The sequence below is a fragment of the Haemorhous mexicanus genome, chromosome 19 (assembly GCF_027477595.1).
Source record: "Haemorhous mexicanus isolate bHaeMex1 chromosome 19, bHaeMex1.pri, whole genome shotgun sequence".
NCBI classification, from domain to species: Eukaryota; Metazoa; Chordata; class Aves; order Passeriformes; family Fringillidae; genus Haemorhous; species Haemorhous mexicanus.
The window spans coordinates 286,482-310,982 of record NC_082359.1 but is presented as its reverse complement, the minus strand read 5'-3'; the positions used below and the strand labels follow the sequence as shown (position 1 = coordinate 310,982).

The following is a 24,501-nucleotide window of genomic DNA, read 5'->3' as shown; positions in this document are numbered from 1 at the left end:
GTGGAAGGGAAGGGGAAGGGAAGGGAAGGGAAGGTGAAGGGAAGGAAGGGAAGGGAAGGGAAGGGAAGGGAAGGGAAGGGAAGGAAGGGAGGAGGGAAGGGAAGGGAAGGGAAGGGAAGGGGGAAGGGAAGGGAAGGGAAGGGGAAGGGGAAGGGAAGGGAAGGGGGAAGGGGAAGGAGGAAGGGAAGGGAAGGGAAGGGAAGGGAAGGGAAGGGAAGGGAAGGGAAGGGAAGGGAAGGAAGGGAAGGGAAGGAAGGGGAAGGGGAAGGGAAGGGGAAGGGAAGGGAAGGGAAGGGAAGGGAAGGAAGGGAAGGGAAGGGAAGGGAAGGGAAGGGAAGGGAAGGGAAGGGAAGGGAGGAGGGAAGGGAAGGGAGAGGGAAGGTTAGGGAAGGTTTGGGAAGGGAAGGTGGAAGGTTTGGGAAGGTTGGGAAGGTTGGAAGGTTTGGGAAGGTTTGGGAAGGGAAGGGGGAAGGGAAGGGAAGGGAAGGAAGGGAAGGGAAGGAAGGGAAGGAAGGGAAGGGAAGGGAAGGGAAGGGAAGGAAGGGAAGGGAAGGGAAGGGAAGGGGAAGGGAAGGGAAGGGAAGGGAAGGGAAGGGAAGGGAAGGGAAGGGAAGGTTGGAAGTGGAGGAGGAAGGGAAGGAGGGAAGGGAAGGGAAGGGAAGGGGAAGGGAAGGAAGGGAAGGGAAGGGAAGGGAAGGGAAGGGAAGGGAGGGAAGGGAAGGGAGAAGGAAGGGAAGGGGAAGGGAAGGGAAGGGAAGGGAAGGGAAGGGAAGGGAAGGGAGGGAAGGGAAGGGGAAGGGAAGGGAAGGGAAGGGAAGGGAAGGAAGGGAAGGGAAGGGAAGGAAGGAAGGGAAGGAAGGGAGGAGGGAAGGGAAGGGAAGGGAAGGGAAGGGAAGGGAAGGGAAGGTTGGAAGGGAAGGGAAGGGTAGGGAAGGGAAGGGATGGAAGGAAGGGGGAAGGGAAGGGAAGGTAGGGAAGGGGAAGGAAGGGAAGGGAAGGGAAGGAAGGGAAGGGAAGGGAAGGGAAGGGAAGGGAAGGAAGGGAAGGGAAGGTGAAGGGAAGGGAAGGGAAGGGAAGGGATGGGAGGGAAGGGAAGGGAAGGGAAGGGAAGGAGGGATGGGTGGGAAGGTGGAAGGGAAGGGTGTTGTGGGTTGGGAAGGGATGGGTGATGGGAAGGAAGGGATGGGTAGGGTTGGGTAGGGTTGGTAGGGAGGAGAGGAAGGGAAGGGAAGGGAAGGGAAGGGGAAGGGAAGGGAAGGTGAAGGATGTGGGATGGGTTGGTTGGGATGGGTAGGTTGGGGTTGGTTGGGTTGGGTAGGGTTGATGGGTTGGTGTAGGGATGGGGAAGGGAAGGGAAGGGAAGGGAAGGGAAGGGAAGGAAGGGAAGGGAAGGGAAGGGAAGGGAAGGGTAGGAGGGAAGGGAAGGGGAGACTTGGCGGCTTGCTGGTTTTTCAGGGATCTGACACTTGCTGGTAAGGTTGAAGAACTTTTATCTTCAGAGAACCATCTTGAGGTGAGAAATTTGGAACTTAAATAGGATGAGACGGTGACATGCAAGGTCCAAGAGAAAAAGGTGTATCAACACCACAGGGATCTGAAAAGACTTTACATTCATCATGTGTGGAAATCACGGGTTGCTAATGTAACTGGGAAGGGAGTAGCAGGAAGAGGATTCAGGCTCACTCCAAAGCATGGCAACAGGGAACTGTAAAACTCCACAGACTTTGGAGGACCACAGGGCACCTTTGGATCAGAAGCATGTAGTTCAAAAAAGTTCAGGATGACTTTCTGGTGTGACCCTTTGCACAGGGAGGAATGCAGGAGGTGTGACAGAGGGCGCAGGGCACACAGACACCCCCTTCCTGCATCTCTGCCTGGGAGGGGACACAGTGACTCCAGCATGTGCCACCCTTACCTGCACCAATGATCAGCACATTGGTGCTGCTCAGGTTGTAGTTGCTCAAGGAGATGCACTTTGCCATCATCTTTGTCCTCCTCTGTGTCTGAAGAGCCTGTGTCACCACCAAAAAAAAAGAAGAAAAGCAATTATCTTTACTCAGCATTACCCTGGGCAGGCAGGGATGGGGACAACTGTAGCAGTGTCATAAACCAGCTTGGATAGGAAGGGAACAACCACACCCTAGTACTGAACAAGGACTCCAAACCCCCGCTCATCCAAATACCATTCCAATGTCCAGTGCACTGCACCTTACAAGGTACAAAAGAAAAACAAATCCATCATCTTCTGCAAAGCCATGCAACTACTCAGAGCTGGGGTGGTGGGGCCATAGAAATAGCAGGTGTACTTGTGCAATTCTGCACCAAAGGTGAGACAAAAATGAAGAAACTCTATCAGGAATTTTATCCTGAACCTGAGCAGAGCTTGTACACCTGATATCCAAAGCTGATGGACTAGTCCAATCCACCAGAACACAGGCATGGACCTATTCCAGTGTAGCCCTGCTACACAGACCCCCTGTTCCCAGGCATTAGAGGCCAAAATCTGTTGCTGGTAGAGCAAATAGACTCAGTTCCCCCATCATCACATCCCCAAATCAGCTGGAGTTGAAGTGCTGCCATTCAGGTGACATCTCTGGATCTAACCCAAGTGTTCTAAGGGCCCATTGGGGCTCTGAGCCACTGGGTTTGCACATGTGTACATACAACCATGCATCAAAAGATGGCTTTTCAAGGAAAGATGGCAGTGGCCTGAATGGGCTTCATTCTACATTCCATCAGGGCAGGAGAGCCCTTTCTACCCCTGCATCAGGTTCCCCTCCAGCAGGAGCTGAGGTGTGGGCTCAGGAGGGAGCACAAGTAGCCTCTGTCATCACCATGCCAAAAGGCTGGTGGAAGAGGCCTCTTTCCATGGGCCTGCTAAATTAAAAGTTGTTCTGAGCTTAAGGAAACATAGGACAAGTGCAGGACAAACACCTGTAAGGCCTGAAAGCATGGACAGCTCAGGCCAGGTGTCCAGCAGCTGCAGGGAGGCTGGGTGGAAGAGGGACCCAACACCTCTGCCCTGCTCCACTTGTACCTCCATATAAACTAGATACTCACACATCACTCTGCCCAGCCAGAGGATCAAAGAGAAGCATTTCCCCCCACCACCATGCACATACAGCAAAAAATGAAAGCATTTGCCTTGATTTTTGGATATCAGTGGCCCCTCACCTGCTTGCTTGCTCGGATGTATACCTTCTCCTTCTCAATCTTCACCTGAGGGTGACAGAACAGGGCTGGTTTGCAGAGCAGCAAGGGCTCCCTCTGGCCAACAGCTAAGGAGCAAGGGGTGACGGCACGGGGTCCCCTGTAGGAGCAGCTCAGGCCATGGCTCTCCCAGCTCGAGGCTGTGGGATCTCCTCCCTCGGATCTATCCCACACCGACGTTCAGTGTGCATCCTGACCTCTACCCAAATCTTCCATATGGTTTCTCATTCCCACCCCACTCCTACTCCAGACACCTCACAGACTGAGCACTCCCAGGTTCCCAGGAGGTACCTGATGCCTGTGGGTGGGTGCAAGGGAGCTGCAGGGGGGAAGGAGCTGGATGAGGAGCTGCCCTCCACTGGTAACACCAGCACATCCTTGGAAAATATTTGCTCCGTGCCATACAGAATGTTGCTTATCCCAATTAAAAGTATCATTTTATGGGTGACACGGAACTGAGTGGTGTAGTTGAAGCTCTAGAGGGAAGGGATCCATGCAGAAGAATGTGGCCAGACTGGAGAAGTGACCACAGGAGAATCTTATAAGGTTTCAATAAGGGCAAATGCAAGCTGCTGCAGTTGGATGTGAGCAATTTGCCTTATCTGTCCAGGCTGGGGGATACAAGAATTTAGAGCAGCCCTGAGGCAGACTGGGATTGTTCACATGGAGAAGGCTCCAGGGAGACTTGAGAGCCCCTTCCAGGGCCTTAAGGGGCTCCAAGAGAGCAGGAGAAGGACTTTGGACAAGGACCTGCAGTGACAGCACAAGGGGGAATGGCTTCCACTGCCAGAGGGCAGGGTTAGATGGGATATTGGGAAAGAATTGTTCCCAGGGAGGGTGGGGAAGCCCTGGCACAGGGTGCCCAGAGAAGCTGTGGCTACTCCACCCCTGGAAGTGTTCCAGGCCAGGTTGTAGTGGGCTTGGAGTAACCTGGGATAGTGGAAGGTGTCCAAGGGAGTGGAATGAGGTAGGCCTTAAGGTCCCTTCCAACCCAGACCATCCCATGATTCTGTGGTTTCCTCTGCTGCAAGGACAAGGATCTCACCTGGAACCTGGGTAAACTATCCAAGCCGGGAAAGTCCTCAATGTCACCTGTGCCGATATTGAAGCAAGCTCCATGCCAGGGACAGCGGACTCTTCCTTTGGACAAAACCCCTGCAGCAAACATGGCAGAGCAGGGTTGGTGCTGCCCTGCAGCTACCTCCCATCCTGTGAGATGGCACCTCTCCTACAGGACACGTGACAGCTGATGTGGAACTGGATGGGCAACAGTGGAGTTTTTCTCAACATGCACACTGGGCATGTTTGGGACCAGCTGGGATCCTCTAAGAGCAATTCCTTCTAAAATGCCATGGACGGCAGGGCACAGTTCCAAAGCTGTTTACTCTGGGATATAACTTCACTCTCCAGCCAGGATGGGGCTGCCATCCCCAGAGTCTCATGGTCATTCTTAAAAGCCCCACTATTACCCAGAACAAGTGGTGCCTCATGCAGAGCATCATTGATTTAGAGTGCATGTGTTTCAGAGCAGACCCTGGCACAGCAAGGCTCCTGCATACACCTGGGAGGCACAGGCATGCCCAAAGCCATGTGTTCATTTCTCCAAGTGTTGGCTCAGAGGCTGCTACCTTGGATTTCAGCTTTCCCTGCTACAGCACCAGGGCAGAGCATAGGCCACCATGTGGCCATGGACTGGTCTTGAGCTTGTGTCTCTGCTTGCTGAGGCACAGCAGTGACACAACTCATCACCACCATGGGTGGGGCACAGGGGCAGCCCCCCTGCACCTACAGCTGCAGCAAAGTCCCCAGAGAGATCCTTGTGTGACAGCCAGTCTGAGGAATGCACCACAGGTCTCTGAAAGGGCAGTGAGCTCTCACCTCCAGGGCAGTGTGGGGCTCCTCTACCCTGCTCAGCAAGAGGCTCACCCCAGGGTGGGGGGGGCTGAGAGCATGGCTGCTACACCCAGCACAGATGTTGGGCCAGCGATGCCCAGAAGACCCTCAGAAGGATGCTCCCCTGTCTTCCCCAGGATCCCACCTCCAGCAAAGTGCCCTCCCAACCCCAGTTTTGGTGATGCATGTCAGAACACAGACTGCTGCCACTGCTTAGGCAAGGGGTAAAGGTCTGCCTGAAGCCTGTGCTGAGAAAGTGCCAGGATGCACATTTTTAGGTGCCAAGACGGGAAACCATTCCACCTCATCCCACTTCAGTCAATAACATGAGCAATGTTCTTTTTGCTACTGAAAGGATCCCGTCAGCCTAAAGAGTGTCCTCTTTCCTCTCAATGAGAAGAAGCCCCAGCCCTGTGATCAGCAGTGGCAGCTGCAAACCAGAGCTGGCAAAGTACTCTGGGGAGTTTTGTGCAACTCCAGCTCGTTCCCATGCCTTCACCAGCCAGAAGATGCCCTGGTGATGATGAGTGTGCAGTGCAGCACTGCTCCATAGTCAGGGGGCTGTCCTTTGTCCTGTAACGCCCTTGGTTGCTCTCCAGGACATGATGCAGACTGACCTTTGACCAGCGGAGCCCCATAGTGGGGACACTTGTGTCCCACGGCGTGGAACTCCCCGCTTTCCTTGATGAGCAGAGCCTTCCCGCAGCCCAGGTCCACTTCCCGCATCCTAGACAGGAGGAATATGGAAACAGATGGCAGAGCATCCACCTCAGAGCGGATGCCACCACTCCACCCTACAATCCAGACCTAGTCCCATCAGACTCCCCTCCTCCTTCAACCTGCTCATTACTGGCTTCAGGTGACTACAGATGTAGGTCATTCCTTGTCACCAAGCCAGCTTTAGAGGTAGCTCTGCTGTCCCAGACTGGGGCACATCCAAACTGGGCCATTCAGTGGCAGCACCTAATTTATCCATCATTGTGCCAAGAGGCAGCTCAAAAGCACCTCCCCAGCTGCTGGGGATCTGGTAGTGGGAGCAAGAAACCAAACTGGTTTTACTGTGGCATCCGCTCCATTCCTGGCCCCAGCAGCTCAGCAGGCCCTTGCCAGGCTTGTGTTAGTTTTTCAAGCCAAACACAATATCTCCCAGAGCTGAAAACCAGGAGAGGTAACTCTGAACCTTGGGGTCTACCTCCCACACTCAGGGGTTTTTGCTCCGGTCCTGGCCATGTCCCAGAGTCACTTTTATTGATAAATCCCTCAGGACAGCAGACACCTGTGTGTGACCTTCTTGATGTTTTCCTCAGCTGCTTTTGCAGAGTGGAGCTCACACAGTGACCTCCCACCAGCACTAGGTTCCTGGCCCCAGCTCTGCTGGGTTCAGCTCTGCTCTGCAAAAGAGCCAGCAAACCTTCACGCCATTCCTATGGAGGGGTTCAGGTTCTCTTTGAAATCTCCCAGTTGCTCACATAAAAGCTGAATGGGGTTTTGCTGAACATGGAACTTACTGTAACATGTTCCAGAAAGGCCCATACAGACCTAAACAACCATTAGGGCTCTGTTCTGCAGCATTTAAAAGATCCTGAGAAGAGATATACTCTAACTGGGAAAAGGGATTACTATCTCTGAGCTCTTAAACAAGTAGAAAAAATTCAACAGCACCAATCTGTGCAAATCCAAAGATTTTTTAATCTGTTAGCCAGTATTAAAAAGGGCTGTGCTCCACAAGGTGGGATTGCACAAAGACCCAGAGTGCACAAATGCTGTGCACATGTCTCAGGAGTCACAGGTCTAATGGATATAACTGAAGGGCCAACAAAACCTGCAAAATTACAGACAGCCATGATCCCAGATATGCTGGCTTTGCAACAGCTACAAAAGCCTAGTGCTATACTTGGTGTTCCTGCAGTTACATCATAGTTTGAAGTTAAAGATGTCTTGTTCATCAATGCCTCAGCCAAACACTTTGATGGTAAATGGAAGTACAGAGCAGTTATGAGGGAACATCATGAACCTGGGCCAGGGCAGCTCAGCCTGGATATTAGGGAAAGGTTCTTCCTCCAGAGGGTGCTGGGCACTGCCAAGGCTCCCCAGGGAATGGGCATGGCCCTGAGGCTGCCAGAGCTCCAGGAGCCTTTGGACAGCACTGCCAGGGATGCTCAGGGTGGGATTGTTGGGGTGGCCTGTGCATGGCTGTGACTTGGACTAGATGATCCTTCTGAGTCCCTTTCAACTCAGGATATTCTGTGATTCTATGGATGGGGCTCTGAGCAATCTTGTCTAGTAGAAGGTGCCCCTGCCCATGGCAGAAGGTTAGACCAGATGGCCTTTAACAGTCCCTTCCAACCCCAACCATTCTGATTCAATGATTCCATGGTGAAGTACCCTGGATCAAAGCGTGATTAGCACAGCAGGAATTGTTTACAACACTGAGCTTGGCAGTTTTTTGGTTCACTGGGCCACACATACGTCCTTGACCAGCTAAGCCAGGCTGAGATTCAGCCCCATCCTGGCCAAAAGCATCTCTTTGTTGATCATGCACCTTGTTTGCAAGCCAGAAAGAGCTACTGAGCACACCCCTCTGCTGAATGAGTGATTGATGACGCGACTAGCATTGAAAAGCAGCATTTTAGAAAATCCTTTCTACCACCCTGGGGTTGTCCAAGAGATGTTCCATAGCTTTCTGTCCCAGCAAGGATAAACTGAGCAATACACACCATTACACCAACCACATGCAGGTGAATTTGTCCACAGCATCTCCAAGGGATGTAGGGATGTTATGCCTCCTCCATGGTGCCCAGAAACTCTGGCTCTGCCTGCTGCAGACTGGCGGGGCACAGGCTCTGCACTGCAGCTTTAATATGTGCTTATATTTGCCAGAGTTCCCATGACCTGCAGACTGTCGGTGGCCATGTGTCAGTAGTCAGTGGCACTATCTACAGGAGCATAAGTCTTTGAACCATCCATCATTCACAGGAAGCTGCTCATTGTTCCTATCTGCAGGCTGGAGACAGGGGTGCAGAGGGCTCCAGTACTGAGGCCTCCACTCCTCCACCTGCCCAGACCTTGGCCAGAGATATTTCCACAGCTTTGCAGAGCAGTGCCCATGTGTTGCTAAGTGACGTTGATGTTGCTCTGTACTGAGCAGATGTTTACTCTCTGCCCTCTCAGTGTGCCTCCACCAGCTCTGCCAGACCTTCCCGTCAGCACATCCTGTCTCTTCTCACCTCTCAGATGCTCCCTTTCCAACCAACAGTCTCAACACACTCTGTGCAGTCCATGGTCTGCCTGAGGCACTGAACTTCTTTCCAATGCAACTATCAGCAGCTGCTTCCCAGAGCAGAGTCTTCCAGCTAACCATGGAGGAAAGTAAGAGCTGAGGAGACAGCCCTCATTTTGTACAGAGCTGGACAGGGAACACAGAACTGCTGCTCTCTGGAGACTTCCCCTCTTCCAGCCAGAAAGCCTATCCCTACAAAGCTTGATGTTTATCTGTAAATCCTGGCTGCTACTACTGCATGAAGAGAACCATCTCTACAGCTTTCCCAACACGCTGCCTTTAGGGTGCCAAACACATCCCCATGGCCATAGCAAACCCCACTTGCTCAAGGAAGTCACTGGCCATGTGTGATTCCAGAACGCTATTCATGCACACCAGGTTCCAGGGTCTCAAAAGAATAGGACAGACTTCGTGTGCTCATTCCTTCTCAGATAACATCCCAACTCAATCCCATTATTTGCTCTCAGGCTACACAGACACTTGCCCCACTCTGCTTTGAAGCCATGGAGATCAGAACAGGGCTCAGGCCACCAACACTTCTGTTCCACCCTCAAACCCAGGCAAGCCAGACTTTGTGCAAGTGCTTCACCTGCATCAACTATCCAATGACAAACGCTCAATTCCCTAATTTCCTTGTCACCTTGGGTGAAAACCAGCAGAGTTCACCACTCCTGCCCTTTGCCCCATTAATTCAGCCACCTGTCTCCTCAGAGATGCAGCTCTGCTCCCTCCCAAGTAGGACATTCGGCACTTGGAGCTTTTCCCTCTGCACAAGGGGAAGGGAGCAGTACAAGTCCTGCTGCATTCCTCAGCTGATAAAACCTGTTCAATGGCAACCATAACTCCCTGGGAAGATACGATAAGTTAAAGAATTTACAGCTTACCCAAGGAGCTGTGTGAACTGAGAGAGTCAAAAACAAGACATAGTGTCTTCAAGCCAGCACACAGCCACCTGCAAGGCTTCCATCCTGCACTCAATTGAGAGTAATCCAGGGAATGATTTACACTGCCCTGCACCCTCCTGAGCTGTTTACTCAGTTGGGAATTTGTCCTATTTGTCCTGTTGTCCCACCCCACTCCCCACTCGGGAAGCACAGCTAAATCTCAGCTCTGGCCTGGAAAGGACCTTTGCTTGAGAGCTGTGAGAGCATTGGGGGGCTGTCTCCTGTCCCTCCAGTTAGCCTGCTGGGAGGCTGGATGGGTACAGTAACACCAGTTTATCTTCCAGTATCTTTCTGCATCTCAGTTCTGCTGATTGTCCTGGTAACAGAAAGACATAAAGGTTAGGCAGAAAGCATACTTTGTGCTTGCAGACTCCACTAATGCAAGGCAGTCGTGCCTGAAGCCTCATGCCAGCACTCTGCGCTGATGCCATGCCCATGCACACCCCTGCCCAGCACACTCCTTGGGAGAATCACCCCAGAAAATCACTCTGGGTACCAGCACAAGGGGACTCCTTCGGCTTGGCCTATTGCTTACATGAGCTGTGGGACCATCTCACAGCACTCCTATCTTGACCTGGACTCAGCCTGCTAGAAAACACCTTATTCTCAACCCAAAATGTCTGGTGTTGGCATGTCTGCTGTCATGCTCATAGCATGTTGCAGCAGCTGATGCACATGGGACTGGCTCACAGACCAATGACAGTTCCTAGCCCTGGCTTTAGCTGAGGAGCTAAAGCTCACTGCTATGGCCACCTGCAGCCAAGTATGTTCTCACAGGCTAAAGCCAGCTCTTCCTCACCTTCCCTGCAGCCAGAAGAGCTCTCCAAATATTTTCATCTATCATACTCGCTGCTCCCCAGTCAATCTAGATATTCACAGAATCACAGGGTAGTTTGTGTGGGAAAGAACCTTAAAGACCCTCTCATTCTACCCCCTGTCATGGGCAGAGACATCTTCCATAGACCAGGCAAGGCTTTATCTTGACCCTGGAACAGAACCCTACCTGTGCAACCAGTATTTCCCAAGACAGTCTCCCCCTTTTTCTTCACTCCATCATCAAGGCAACTCCAGTTACTGCCTGTGCTCTGCCCCGCTCCCCTCCAGCCCTGCTGCCACTGCTCACCTGCACAGATGGCAATAGGTCACTCACACTTCCACACATCAAATCTCCTTGAGGGAAACACTGTATTTCTCTGTCCCTCTGCATCACCCACCAAAGGCACCCACATCCTTGAGCAAAAACAATCCCACAGATGGGTTTGTCTTTGCTTGAGGTAGAATGGATCCAAACTTATTTCCTTAACACATTCTTTCTTCACATGCACCACAGGGACTTTTTGCCCTTCTACTGTACATAGAGGTTTTGACTGGGCAGGGCCAGCTCGATTGGTAGACCCTCTGGCATTAACTGACAATGTGGCCTTCACTAAGCATTGACCCCAGTATTTGAAGGTCCCACTTCCCACTGATTTCAATGTAGTTTTTAATAGTGCATTGCACCATTCCACTTTCCCAGGGGCTGGTGCATGACAGAGAATATGGTACACCCGCTCAATATCTTGTGTTTGTAAGGTATAGCACCTTGGTCAGTGTTAATAAGTCCAGCTCCTCCGAACCTTTAACAGAGCCCAGGTGTTTATAGGGATATTTTTGAAATTAGTCCCATTGTCTGACTCAATTCTTTCAGTGTTGCTGTGTTGCCATAGGATTTGTTTTTCAAGGGTCAAAATGGTGTTCCAGGCAGTGGTGTAAAGCATGGGGTATGTCTCCAGCCACCCAGTTATGCCTCCTACCATTGTCAGTACATAATGCTTGCCTTGGCAGTGAGTTTGCAGCAGGGTGATACAATCAATCTGCCAGGCCTCCCCATACTTACATCGACCACCACCCCCCCGACCACAGGAGCTTTATCCACTTGGCCTTCTTAACCACAGCTCACTTTTCACAATCATGGATTACCCAGGATATAGTGTCCTTAGTTAAGTCCACCCCTTAATCATGAAGCCATGTTGCATCTCTTCCTTGATGGCCTGAGCTATTATGGGCCTACTGAGCCAGAAGTAATTCACCCTTATGATGCTAGCCCAGACCTATCTGAGACACTTTAATCCTGGCAGCTCAATCCACCTGTTCACTGTTGCGACACTCTTCAATGCCTGACTCTCATGGACATGTGCATCCACACGATGGACTTTGGCAGCCAACTCCTCTGCCCAGGCACCGAGGTCTCACCACAATTCAGCAGCCCAGATGGGTTTCTCTCTGTGCTGCTAGATGATCTTTTTCCATCGTTCCAGCCAGCCCCACAGAGCATTTGCTACTATCCCCAAGTCATTGTAGAGGTAGTGTTGGCCATTTCTCTCACTGAGCAATATCTAAAGCAGCTGAAAAGCTTTCAACTCTGCAATCTGATTTGATCCACCTTGTCCCTCAATACCTTCTGCCACTCTGTAGGGCAGGGGCCGCGTAGGGCCCCATACAGCAACTTCCCATGTTAATGCATCCCTGCAATAAGAAAGGAACTGTCAGTGAAGAGAGCACACTGCTTTTCATTTTCAAGTAGCTGATTATATGGGTGGGGCCTCCTCGGCACAGGTCACCTTCTCCTCCTCCTCTTCTGATGACAGTCTGAAATTTTCACCTTAGGGCCAGTTTGTGATGATTTCCAAGATCCCAGGGCTACTGGGGTTTCCCATCCGAGCCTGCTGTTGATCAGACCAATCCACTTACTCCAGGTAACAACAGGGGCATGATCTATGGCAGAGACTTTCTCTTTGAACACCCAGCCCATGTTCCAGATTGCAAAGCAGGATGTATTCTATTACCATCTGTATGGCAGTTGTCTGGTGTCAAGTGGGCAATTTCTCCTTATCTCTCTCCCTGAGTGATCATAATCACTCCTTCCTCAGCAGGAGACATCTGCTGATAACAGGCTATTGAATGTCACTGCATGACTTATAAGAACTATGACATCCCATTGTGTGATGCTCTGCCCAGAGGGAGGAGCCAAGCATTGCTACCCAGATACAGTCTGGGGATTCTGACACACCAGCACAGTTTCTCCACTGGATTCACCAGAGGAAGAGCAGCTGTTTCTACTTCCACGGATCTGCGGAAGAGGAATACACCCTTTCTCTACAGGACCCCCTGCTCCAACTGAACCACACCTGACACCTCAGGAGGACTGAAGCCACTTTTCCAACTGGACTGCTACCAACACCCTGACCAACAGGGTGTCCGGTTGAGTTCTGACTCTGTCAGTGTTGTTCTAGTGTATTGCATTGTTTTATTTTATCCTTTTTTCTTCTTCTTCTTCTTTTTTCCCCTTCCCTATTAAAGAACTGTTATTTCCAGCTCCCATGGTTTTTTTTACCTGAGAGCCCCTTAATTTAAAATTCATAGTAATTTGGAGGGGTGGGGAAGGTTTGCATTCTCCATTTCAGGGGAGGCTCCTGCCTTCTTTAGCAGGCACCTGTCTTTCCAAACCAAGACAGCCCACCACTGATAGCTGGGGTGGCAGAAGAAGCTGTATGTCTGTGCTAATCACTTCTGAAGCAGATCAAACCTCTTAACAAACTGCAAGTATCTCTTTTTCATTTGGGGTGTAACAGGCCTGAAATCCTCTGCATACCTGGCTCCAGAACCACAGGGATTGTCCTCAAATCTCCCCAGGTACCTTCTGCCAGGGCTCCAGAAGGACCATTCTTCCTGGCTGTGGTGTAGAGCAGATTTTTTTCACCCTGTCCTGTCCTGACTGGCCTAAGGAATCAACAATCTCCTGTTTAATTTATTTCAAGGCTCCTTGTTCTTCAAGACGCCCCTTTAAATAATTCTTCTCCCATGTCACATGATAGAGAGGGCTGACAATCTGACTGTACTCTGGAATATGCATCCTCCAAAAACCCATAGCTCCTGGGAAAGCCTGTGTCTCCTTGTTGGCTGGTGGGGACAAGGCTGGTGTTTTTTAGGCTACATTCATTGGAATCTGACATCTTAGAGAGAATACCTTTCCCTCACACTTGACAGGAGCCACCTCCAGAGGTGATAGTTTCTGTCTTCTTCCTAATTCCCTTGTGTCTTGGTTTGAAAGACAGGTCTGCTAAGGAAGGCAGGAGCCTCCATTGAAATAGAATACATGACCCCCTTCCCTCCAAATTATTAAGGGGCTTTCGGGCAAAGATATGGGAAAAGGAATAGCAGCTCTTTACTAGTATGTATACCAAGGCAAACAGACAGCACTGTGGCATTAACAACAAGCAGAGCCAGAGCCCCAGTGCCAGCCTCCCTCGGCCGCAGCCATTTCCCCTTTGGTGCAGTCCCGGGCACAGCCGGCAGGGGCGCTGCTGGCTCCGGGCTGGGCGGGGGCGATGATTCCCCCAAGCCTGCAGGGGGCGCTGTGGCGCGGGCTCGGGGAGCAGCAGCGCTGGCGGCCGGGCCGGGCCAGGCCAGGAAGGGACAGAGAAAGGGGCGGCCGCTCCCGGGGCATCGGCAGGACTCTCGGGAGAGCAAGCTGAATGGCAGGAATGAGCAAAAACATCCCCAGGGAGCAGGCAAGATGTACTGAACTCCGCAGCTGTAGCTGGAACGGTGGGGCATCTCAGCAGGGTGGGGGTGCAGGGCTATGGTGCAGTGAAAACTTGGAGCAGTGGCAAAAGAATGGTGAGGGTGGGGCTGTGGCAGCCCGGCTTTCGAGCAGATGGTGAAAGCCCCTTTTTTAGTGAGGTAGGTGTTAATAAGGTCCCAGTTCAGTGCCTGCTATCCCAAGCAAAAGGCTAACCCCACAGTAGAAGAAGCAGGACTGGGTTGGGCAGCGGTGGTAGCGAATTCCCTCCCACAAGCAGCAGCTCCAACCTCTCCAAGCAGAGAGAGAGAGAGGGGGAGAGAACTTGAAGCTATCCCACCTCTTAGAGCTCCTAAAGCTCCATCTTTTAGCAGCCCAACCAGATAACTCAGATAAGAGGCGTGGAGCCAGATGCCTTCCTCCCCGAGCTTGGTCACTTCCTTTACCCAGTCGTTCTTGTTTCCTGTCAACTTCTGTGAGGGGAAAAAAACTCCAAAACATCCTAACCCCCAACATCTTGTCAGTGCTTACATCCCAAGACAGGGATCCCAGCTCCTTGGCTTCACTACCACCTAGTTCCATATCGTGGGCTGCAGTATCCCAGCAATGGAGCAGTCAGGTTGCCTGGGGCTCTCCTGACTGGCAGCTGAAGTCTTTTTGGATATCCCACAACTCACACAGAGACAGGGATTGGGTGATTGTCTCTGGCCCTGCCTCTTCCTCTGTTGTGAGGGCCCTGCTTCTTCTTCATCCCTCACTAAGCAGATGGATTTTGCCTTGGATGTCTTCTTCCATAGAGGGGCGAGTGCTCCCAGCATGGGCTGTCCCTGTGCTTCAGCTGCAGTTGGAGTACCCATGGTGCCTCTTGCTCTTCCTTGCTCCTTCTCTCCCTGAGAGTGCTGTCTTGTATGGAACACTGTCTGATAAATAGTAGCCAGGGCCCAACACATTGCATAACTTTGCACCTCTCTGGAATTGCCACAGCATTTTTCTTTCAAATATTCTCCCACTTTATTGGGATCTTGAAGTTGTTCAGGCCTGAACTTCCAAACCACTGGAGCAGAACAGTCCTGTTTCTGTCACATTACATGCCACTCTTGACTATCCACCCCGGGGCAGATCTTTAAAAGACCTTCCTAAAAATCTCTTTTGTAACTCTAAACATGGTGTGGACTGCGCTGAGGAGACCTGGAAGACTTAGCAACAAGAACAGGCTTTCCTTAACATACGAGGGAAATTCAAAACCCTCAAAAGCTGTTGTCACAGGCTTGAAGGAAGAAAAGGTGAAATCTGGGAAAAATCTTTGTCCCCTGTGGTCCCCAGAAACTGGGTATGATTATTAATGGAGTCTCAGAGGCAGCACCCAAGGACAAGGCAGGAGATGAACACAGAATACACATCCCAAATGGCTCTCATTGTCCTTTGTGTTATCATGTCATAAACCAATATCCCACAGTGCACCAACAGAATGATCCTGATCCCTCACCCTGCTCTAAAAGGAGCACTGGGCTGTGCACAGAGAGTATAGATGAAAATACAGACAGGGTGAGGTACCATGCCCACGTGAACAGACCAAGCAATGTTGCAGCCAGTTGCTCTGCACCCAATACAAGAAATGTTTAGGTCAAATTTTGTTTCCAACCCTCTCCGGGCAGATCTGTTGATACCTCAAGCCTTCCCATCCCATGCTGGGCATTAAATAAGGCTGCTGTGGTTCAGGAATGGAATTCCCCAATTTAGTGCTCCCACCAAAACCATGCTGCTGCTCACCCTCCCTCCCTCCCACCCCACCTGTGGGTGGCTGGAGGAGAACTGGAGTCACAAAAGGCAAAGGTAACAAAGCTAACAATTTACTGGGATCAGCAATGAGAGAAGAAAACCAACAGTAAGAGCAAGAATATTAAAAATACAAGTGTACAAAAGAGAGAGCTAGTCACATGCCAAATTGCTCACCCAGAGCTCAGATCTCACCACCCCACTTCCTGGGCCTTGGAACCAACATTACCCCAGCATCCTGTGCACCACACTCTGTCCCCCACAGTTACTCAAGCAGAAGGAGCCACTTCTTCCCACAGGAGACTCTCTTCCCCTGCCCCAGCAATGAGATGAGGTTGTATAGAATAAGCCCTGGATCCTGGCCATGCACCTCCTGGCTACTGCAAAAATTAGCCTTGTCCTGGTGGGAACCAGGATACAAGCCAAGCAACCTCAACTGCTGCACATCATGTGAAGATTTAATCCACGGAATCCAGAAAAGACTCCAACTGAGTCCAGTGCATCCTTTTGCAGAATGGTTTAATACATAAATTCCCATTGCAATGAAGAAAACCCCATTTATTCCTGGATGAACTTACCTAAGAAAATTAATTTATGGCCCATGAAATCCCTTAAGTTTAGCACAAAATAGCCCATAGTACATGGACTGTTCTTGGATACTATCACAGGCAATACTTCAGTTTAAAGCAAACAGCTGTCAGATTCCTGCTGTGTCCCACACACCTTACATTGCTCCCTCACTGCAACAAAAGCTATTCCAAACTATTTTCTTTTACATACAGATGGAGCTTTCTGAGATGTCAATGGAACCTACACTTCTACCCCAGAAAAGTGGCACCTGTAAAGCACAGTGACTGGGACAGCCACTCTTTAGACTTCAGAATATTAAATCAGTCCTGTGCCCAGCTGAAGTGTGTTGTCATTTGCAAAAGATCTGAAAGTCTGCATCCTTAGTGAAAGAGCCAGACACTGCAGACAGGATGGAGCACATGACCTGCCCCATCAGCTCCACCCATGTGTTTCTCCTGCTGTTGTGTAAAGTCACTGAGGCTATACATTTATTGAAAAATGTCTAGGTTGGTTAACACAAGTTGAGCAGAGCCTTCTGAGAAATTCTGCTACAGAACATCACCTCTTTCTGAGACAAGTCCCAGTGCAGATCATGCAGGGAACAGAAGACCTTCTGGTAAAAACAGTTGTCACTTGTCCATGATATAATTTTTTTAAGATTAAAAAAAGCTTACTAAGTTAAATTATCATCTCCAACAACCCTAAAGAACAAGACAGGGCATTCAGATTAGGTTAGAAGGTTTCTCAAGTTTTATCTGCAAAAACTTTGGGCACTTACTGTCCATTCTCCAGGTCCTTTACGTGGCACACAGATGCTTCTACCACATCCTTTGGGTTGTGGTAGGGGTTGCTGGCAATTGAATGCTCCTCAAGGTGGTAGTGACGGGCAGTCCCATTGACTTTGTAGATCAGAGGGCTGGCTTTCCCATTGGGTGACATCTCCTCCTTACTTCTCTCCTTCTCAGGTATCACAACTTCAATTTTCACTTCAACTGCAGGAATAACCCAAAACCTTTGTTAAAATGAAGCCAGAGATTTTGCTGCTGTTCGCTGTTCTATCATTCCTTCTTTCCCTGAACTTGGAAACAGACATCAAAACAGATATTTTTTGTTGGCTTGACTTGGAAGATAAAACATTTAACGTCAAGCTTGGTTTGATTACCTGAGCCCATTATCCCTCCATTCTTTCTGCATCGGGCACTTTGCATTCATAAAGTACATATTCTTGAAAGCAGACATGCTTATTATTAAAAGCAAAATAACCTCTCAGTTATAGTTCTTGTCCTATTTAGTGGAAAACAGCTTCAGGCAGCTTCATATGAAGCATGCCAAGGTCTCTGGGGCTCAGACAGACTTCAAAAACCCCTTTAGTTGTTTGTAGGTAACTTTAACTGAAAGAGAAAGCAAACACTGCATGATGCATAAAGCTGCTTCATTAGATGGAGACCAATTAATAAGGAACTAGAAATATCCAAAATTATTTCCACAGGAGGTTTTGAGTGTGGAGTGAGTCTTCAACAGTAGGTGAGAGAAGCAAGGATGATCCATTTTTCTCATGTGTGCACCAGTGAACAGGTCTGACAATAAATCATCCCTGTCCTGGAAACCAGAAGACCCAGGGACACATGGGAGCAGGGATTGTGGGGAGCAAAGGTGCTCTCTTCAGCCACCCAGGTGAGGACATGCAGAGAAGTTGTGTCTGCCCCTGGATCCCTGGCAGTGTCCAAGGCCAGGTTAGATGGGTCTTGGAACAACCTGGGACAGTGGACCAACTAATGGCAGGGGATGGAACTGGATGAGCTTTAAAACCTCCTGCAGCCCAAATCATTCTGTCATTCTGTGTTAATATGAGCTCCCTGATGGCAGTGTTCACCCATCCCTTGCCACAGGCCCTGTGTTCCACTCCATGCCCGGGCTGGGCAAGCTGGTCACAGCAGCATCAGAAGCCACTGATGAGCTCTCACACCACAAAGTGAAAAACATCACTTTATCTCCCAGGGACTTCATCAAGCTAAAGTCATCAGTATAATAATAAATGCTGGCGAGTTCCATAGCAAACCAGGGGAAAGTGACAGAGACTGGTGAAGTGACTCAAGTACGTGGGAAATCATTGAGCTTCCCCCATCTTATAAATGTCACGACCAGGAAAATCTGTTGTAGAAGATAAAAGTTGAAGTTCCCAAATTAAACAGGTAAGGAAAGGCAGAGGAAGGGTAAAAACCAAGCCATTCAGCAAGGCTTGTGAATGACAGGGATGCTGGGTCTTCCCAGTCTCATCTGTTGTCCCAAAACTTTTATTGCAAGAATATTGAGATAACAATGGAAGCACAAGTCAGGGAGAAGGTCATTCATTTTTCAAGAGAGAAAGGCAAGTGGCCATGGCCATTCAGGCCCTGGTGGCAGGCAGCTGTCTCAGGAGTCCTGCACATTTCTGCTGTTTGTGCCTGCTCAGCAAGGCAAGGGATGCATGGCTTTCTGCCAAAGTGCCAAATCCCTGTGCTCACCTGAGCAGGATTCACCAAGGGTAGTGACAGATAGATCCAGGAAAGTGATTTTCTGTGTATGAATGATGAACCAACAGAAAACATCAACTTCTGCTGTGCTCTTGCAGCTGCAGGAGTTAATGCAAATGAATAGGCCCTGCACCATAAATTAAAAACCCCACATTGCTATGAGCAAATCTGTTCCTGGAGCTCTAGAGAAGCAGCCTGGCTGCTGCAGTGAAGAAGCTGCTCCCCGTAAGCACCTCTTTCCTAGGGAATTGGGAGAAGCAGACATGGCTTTTTCAGGACAGAGTTTGAAAATATAATGAATACCCATTTATGCCAGTCCCAGTGAAATACTTTTGGCCCAAGAAACAGGAAGCGGATGTCATTTGATTTCACAGTCAATCTGCAGAAAATGTGTCGGTGCATCCTTGCAGCCAGACTGCAGAGCCAGACCATGTTGCAGGATGAGACAAAGGTTGGGCAAAGCTGGTGGCTCTGAGCCCTAATGGCAAGGGGGACATGGATATCAGTGAATTCACCTGCAGGGAACAACTCCCATCTCTCACTTGGCTGATGCCTCAGGACTTTGTTTTCCAGAGCATATTTGGGTCAGGTGAGCATATGGAGTGCCCACTGATTCACAGGCAAATGAACCTTCAGGGATGAAGATCAAAATGTAGCTCTGAGCTTTTCCCTTCTTCCTCAGTTAGAAAAACATATGCAGGAAGCAGCAAGTCTCTGGCACTCAGCCATCCCCACTTGGCACCCACCGACACTGCTGCACAAATGTCCAGAGGAAAACAAAGAGTTGTAAAATCTTCCCTCTCCTATTTTGGGCCCCACACTTCACTGCTTGCCTCTGTGAGGGGCATATCCCACTTTCCTCTCAGCAACCCTTTTTACCCCCATCTCCTCCTCCTTCTCATGCCTCTCAGCCCCTCATGGGGTGTCCCTCTGGCCTGAAACCTGCATTCCTGAAGGATGATCCCTCAAGGAACCCAGGACTAAGCAGCACCTGAGCTGATCCAGCAAACTGGTTCAGTTGCCATCGGGGAAAATGACATTTAAATGAAATATCTATAAACCCAAATTTAATTTAATACCAAATCCGATTGGTACAATGGGGCTAGGGCCATTGCGCTCCAGGTCTTTGACAGTCATATCCTATAACTGCTAGAAGAGGGTCTGGACCTTAAAGCAAACTGTTTGGAAAGTTTTAGGCATGTAACTAGAAATCTAGACAGTAGTCAACTCCTCAGGAATATAGGTAGAAATATGGATATAAATATGGATATTGATACATAGGTATGGGCATAAAGGTATAGATATAGATGATATAGATAAAAATATAAATAGAGATGTGTATATGTGTAGGTATAGATATAGATGACAGAAAGAGACAGAGGTGTGCCTGCTTGCCCTGCCACCAACATCACTTATACACATACATGTGTGTGTGTAGGTGTATAAGTTCATGAACATTTTTAAGACATCTCTATAGATACACACTTACATAGATGAAGAACCAGAACGCCAGGGCTGGAAATAGTTTATAAGAATATAGAAAAAAGCAGGGAAACTAGCTGAGCATTAGCAAGTGCTCATATCATATATCCACATATACCTCAGCACTGCAAGTTCTCACTACTCGAAAATCCTGAGTCAGCTTCTCAAAGTCACAGAATCATTTAAAATACAGGCTCTTGACAAGACTATAAATTTTGATCCATTTTTTTTTCTCACAGGTTTTCAGCCTTTAGGTCAAGCACCACTGGCATCCTTCACATACAATCAGGAACCATGTCCCAACACCATTTATCACTGTTGGCTCAGGTGTTGTTTTTCTTTCGTGGCCATGATGTTCTTGTGCTTTGACTTGATGTGATTCACCCAAGCAGTCAATCCTTAATATCCAATTACATCTCCTGTAAATTTATTCCTTCTCCATCACTATTCATAGCCTGGTGGGACTAGTCAAAGTCTCTGCTTCCTCTTGGAGAGGTACTTTAGACGTGAGACTGGAACTGTTGACATTGATCCCAAAGCAGAGTGCTGGCAGGTGGCTGGGCTGAAGTGCAGGGTCACAGGCATTACTTTTAAAAAATTAGGGCAATTGGATGTCCCAATACTTCTTTATCACAGGACTGAGTTCCCAGTATGGCTCAGAGCCCTTCTGGAGGCTAAATTTATATTATGGATATCAGGCCATTGAAAGGTTGTACCTCCAGGTACCCGATACTTAAAATACTAGAAAACAGGAAAATACTGAGCTAATATGGGAAAAAAGACTCTACATGAGCCAAGAGCTGACTTGAGCCAAGGGGAGTGTGAATAAGATGAAGATACCTAGCTATAGAGGATGGAGGAGCTGAGCTGGCAAGGGGAGAGCAGTGTGTCTGCCTTCCCCAGCCCTAAAACCCTGCAATGCCTCAGGGTGTGCCAATTCAGGGCTGCAGGCACAGGGCAGAGGAGCACTGAGGGTAGGGAACAATCTGCTGCTGGATGTATGGTGCCAACAGCTTTGGGAGCAGTGGAAACCAGAAATGCATCAAGGGATGATGCTGGAGGGGGTCCAGGAGGCACAGCCAGAAATCTCAGTTTACCCCAGCAGGGTTTATTTTCCCAAAGCCAGCACAGAGTAAATCCACCACCATGGGACATGCCAGAGCTGCACTCACCAGGCATTCCCTGGGCTTGCCCACCTCACCTCAACTGCAAGCCCCAATGACAGTGACTTCAGGTGGTCTCAAAGAAATTCCAAACCATTTCTGTGGACCACTTCTCCCCTCCTTCCAAGGCCAGGCTGGACAGGGCTTGGAGCAACATGATCTTGTGGAAGGTGTCCTTGCCCACAGCAGGGCGTTGAAACTACTTTGTCTCTACAGACCTATCCAGCCCAAACTCTTCCATGATTCTATCATTCTGTTAAAAATTACAGAGCCAATGACAAAACCACCATGTCAAATGTGCCTGGCTCTGCTCTCCCTCTCCAGATGCTCTGTCGGCAAATGCTACGGTCCAAAACTTGGAGGTAGAACTTATCAAGCAACGCTGGGGACAAGCTCTGAGCCAAGCTCAGAGGTCACACAGCCAATGGCACCCCCTCCAGCACCCTCCAGCAGTGTTAAGCAGTGTGCAGGGAGCACATTCCCTGCTAAATGCATCCTCCATGCAAGGGTGAAGCCCACCCAAGACACCTGATGTGCTGGGAAATGACTGCCCTGCCATCAAACACTGAGCCCAGCAGAAGAAGAAGAATCAAAATTTATAGGTTTTGAAACCACTCTTCCAATATGCAGGGCAGAGACAGAGCTGCTGCAGCTCACACGGAGCTGGCACATGATGATTCCTGACACCCATTATCCTGATCTGGCTGTGCTGTGGGAGCGGGTGCTGGGATACCACGCAGGCTGCCAGCTGGGCAGCTCATCCCCAATGCATCACACACCGGAGACAAACAAACCCGAGGAGAGAGTTATGCAGAGATTGAGAACTGGGCCTTCAGAAGAGGATCTGGCATCACAGGACTGCAGCACTGGAGATAATAGCAGATTACTTCACTGTTTGAACATGAGCTCTTAATTAAACACTGAAATATCCGGACAGGGAATGGGTGCTGCAGCAGCAGCCAGACCTCACGGCTGGCTGACAGTACAGTCAGCACAGTTATTTAGGGACTCCACTCCCCAGAGCCCTTGTATCACTCATCTGCCCATCAAAAAGGTGGTATGTGCACCTGTGCCAAGGTTATCTCGAGGGTTCTCAGGGCGACTGAGGGTCTCTCTTGTAATGAAGGAGGTGGAGCAGATAAAGATCTCATGTACACCTTGAAAAAGTGCCTGAATCAATTCTGTCCACTTCAGGCTGCATCTGAAATATCCCCTTCATGTGAAAATAGCACTGAGGGAGCAAATAGCTCTATTCTGTCCCTGCTTCTTATTCAGACAAGGAATAGTCCCGTACTCAGCTCTAATACTGTACAATTCCCATATGAAACATCAGTGAAACCCTTTGCTAGAACAATCAGTATCCTCAAATGCCTCTGTTTACCTCCTTGCATTTGCAGGTTTTATAAGCCTGGGATGAAGCCCTGCAGCCAGTGGTGAGCTACCCAGGGGCTGCAGAAGGCTTATGCAAAACCTTTGAAGATGCTAATCCAAACCAGAGCTGAGGGATGGAGGTGCATTGCAGGGTGCCATTTTCAGGCATTTGGCCCTGCTATGCAAATACAGTTCTCTCTCCGTCTTAGCTGCAAAAATCTGCGGCTAAGGAAAACTGAGCACTGGTGTTCCAACACTGCTCCAAGATTACACAGTTTTGCTGACAGGATACAAAATTCAGTGAAGCTCATAGCAGAGTTTGTCACAAGTTTAGTCAACAAAGGCATTTATTCCTGGATGTGTTTTTAATTCTCAAACATTTCAAAGAAACATATAAACAGGGCTTTCACAGAGAAGACTTACAGGTCAGAGTGTCCAGTGCCATATTACCTTGGTGGTGACCCATAACATAATCACAGTACAGGTCAAGAGCAGAAAGGCACCTTTATTTTCTCATTGTGCCTTCCATAAACGCAGGGACCTCACTCCATGGATGTTCAGTGAGGCACAACTTCTATTGCCCTTCCGACCCATTTAGTCCTTCAACCTGAAATCCCTCCTGCCTCAGACAGTGAAGACAAACTGCCAAGGAAAGGTCCCCAAAAGACATCTTTCCACCCACAAAGACTACAAAGGGATGATGACTGGTCTGATAGATCATCACCATTCTTTGATTCCCCTTGCCCTACGACACAAGCAAGTAACAAGGACAAGGTCACCCTAAGCTCTGTCTGAGGTGGCCAAAACAAGCTGCAGGGTGGGAGTTGGGAGCACTCCTCCATGGCAGCTTCAGGAACACTGACAGGACCAACCATCACTCCCTGGGGCCCTGTGCCAGGGCCATGTAGGTGCTGCCAGGGGTGTGAGTATGGGTGATCACACAGTGCCTGCTCATGCCCAGCCTGCTCAGGACAAGGCTGAGCATTGACACTTCCACACCAGGCCCCCCTCAACGAGCCAGTTTGCCTGCAGGTGGCACCACCCCTGCCCCTTGCACATACACCCAACCTTCCCCAAACTGTAGAGAGCAGGGAGCCCAGCCACCCCAGCCGTGAAAGGAATGTGCCAGGCAGGGGGAGAATCCTTGATGTTCAGGTGTCTACAGCTGCTTTCCCCACCAAAAGCAGTACAGATGGTACAGATGAACAAGCTTCACCAAGAAAATAAAATCCCAAAAGCAGAGCAGCTCCAGGACCTGGTCTGCTCCTTCCCAGGTCATTCCCTTCCCACAGGGAAATAAATAAGGACTAGCCAGCGTGCCAGAATGACAAAACTGTGGCAGAAGGAAGGTGCTGGAGCCCCATGTGTCTATGATGGGATACCTATCACCCAAGCCTACACTGGGGGACGAGGGGGGCAACTCTGCTCCAGATCTGGCAGAAAGGTAGAAGCAGGTGAGTGGTGAAGAGCAAGGCAGCATGACGAGGCAGAGATGCCTCCCTCGTGGTACAGGGTGAGCTCTCCTCCCACCCACCTACCACCCCCTGGCACTGCTGCAACCCCCCACAGCTCCCTGACTGGGAGTAAGAGCACTGAGGAATTTGGGGGGGATTAAGAGTCCAGTAATCCTCCCTGCAGGAGCCGAGCATTAACATTCCCCCGGCCAGCGTCCACCGCTGACCTACTTCTCCGGCTGACCTACTTCTCCGACGGGGACAGTGGGATGGGGGCCCGGCGC

At 49.8% G+C, this 24,501-nt stretch overlaps 1 protein-coding gene across 9 annotated transcripts in view; it reads right to left on the bottom strand.

Moving 5' to 3' along the window:
- Positions 1-24,501, bottom strand: part of AIFM3 (apoptosis inducing factor mitochondria associated 3) — a 61,440-nt gene that overhangs the window by 26,499 nt on the left and 10,440 nt on the right. For all 9 annotated transcript variants that reach the window (XM_059863143.1, XM_059863144.1, XM_059863146.1 and 6 more), the window contains exons 3-7: positions 17,013-17,226; positions 5,721-5,830; positions 4,256-4,365; positions 3,175-3,219; positions 1,916-2,012 (exon numbers count right to left, since the gene is read on the bottom strand). In XM_059863143.1, the coding sequence (XP_059719126.1) occupies positions 1,916-2,012; positions 3,175-3,219; positions 4,256-4,365; positions 5,721-5,830; positions 17,013-17,226 (576 nt within the window). The remainder of the gene's footprint in view (positions 1-1,915; positions 2,013-3,174; positions 3,220-4,255; positions 4,366-5,720; positions 5,831-17,012; positions 17,227-24,501) is intronic.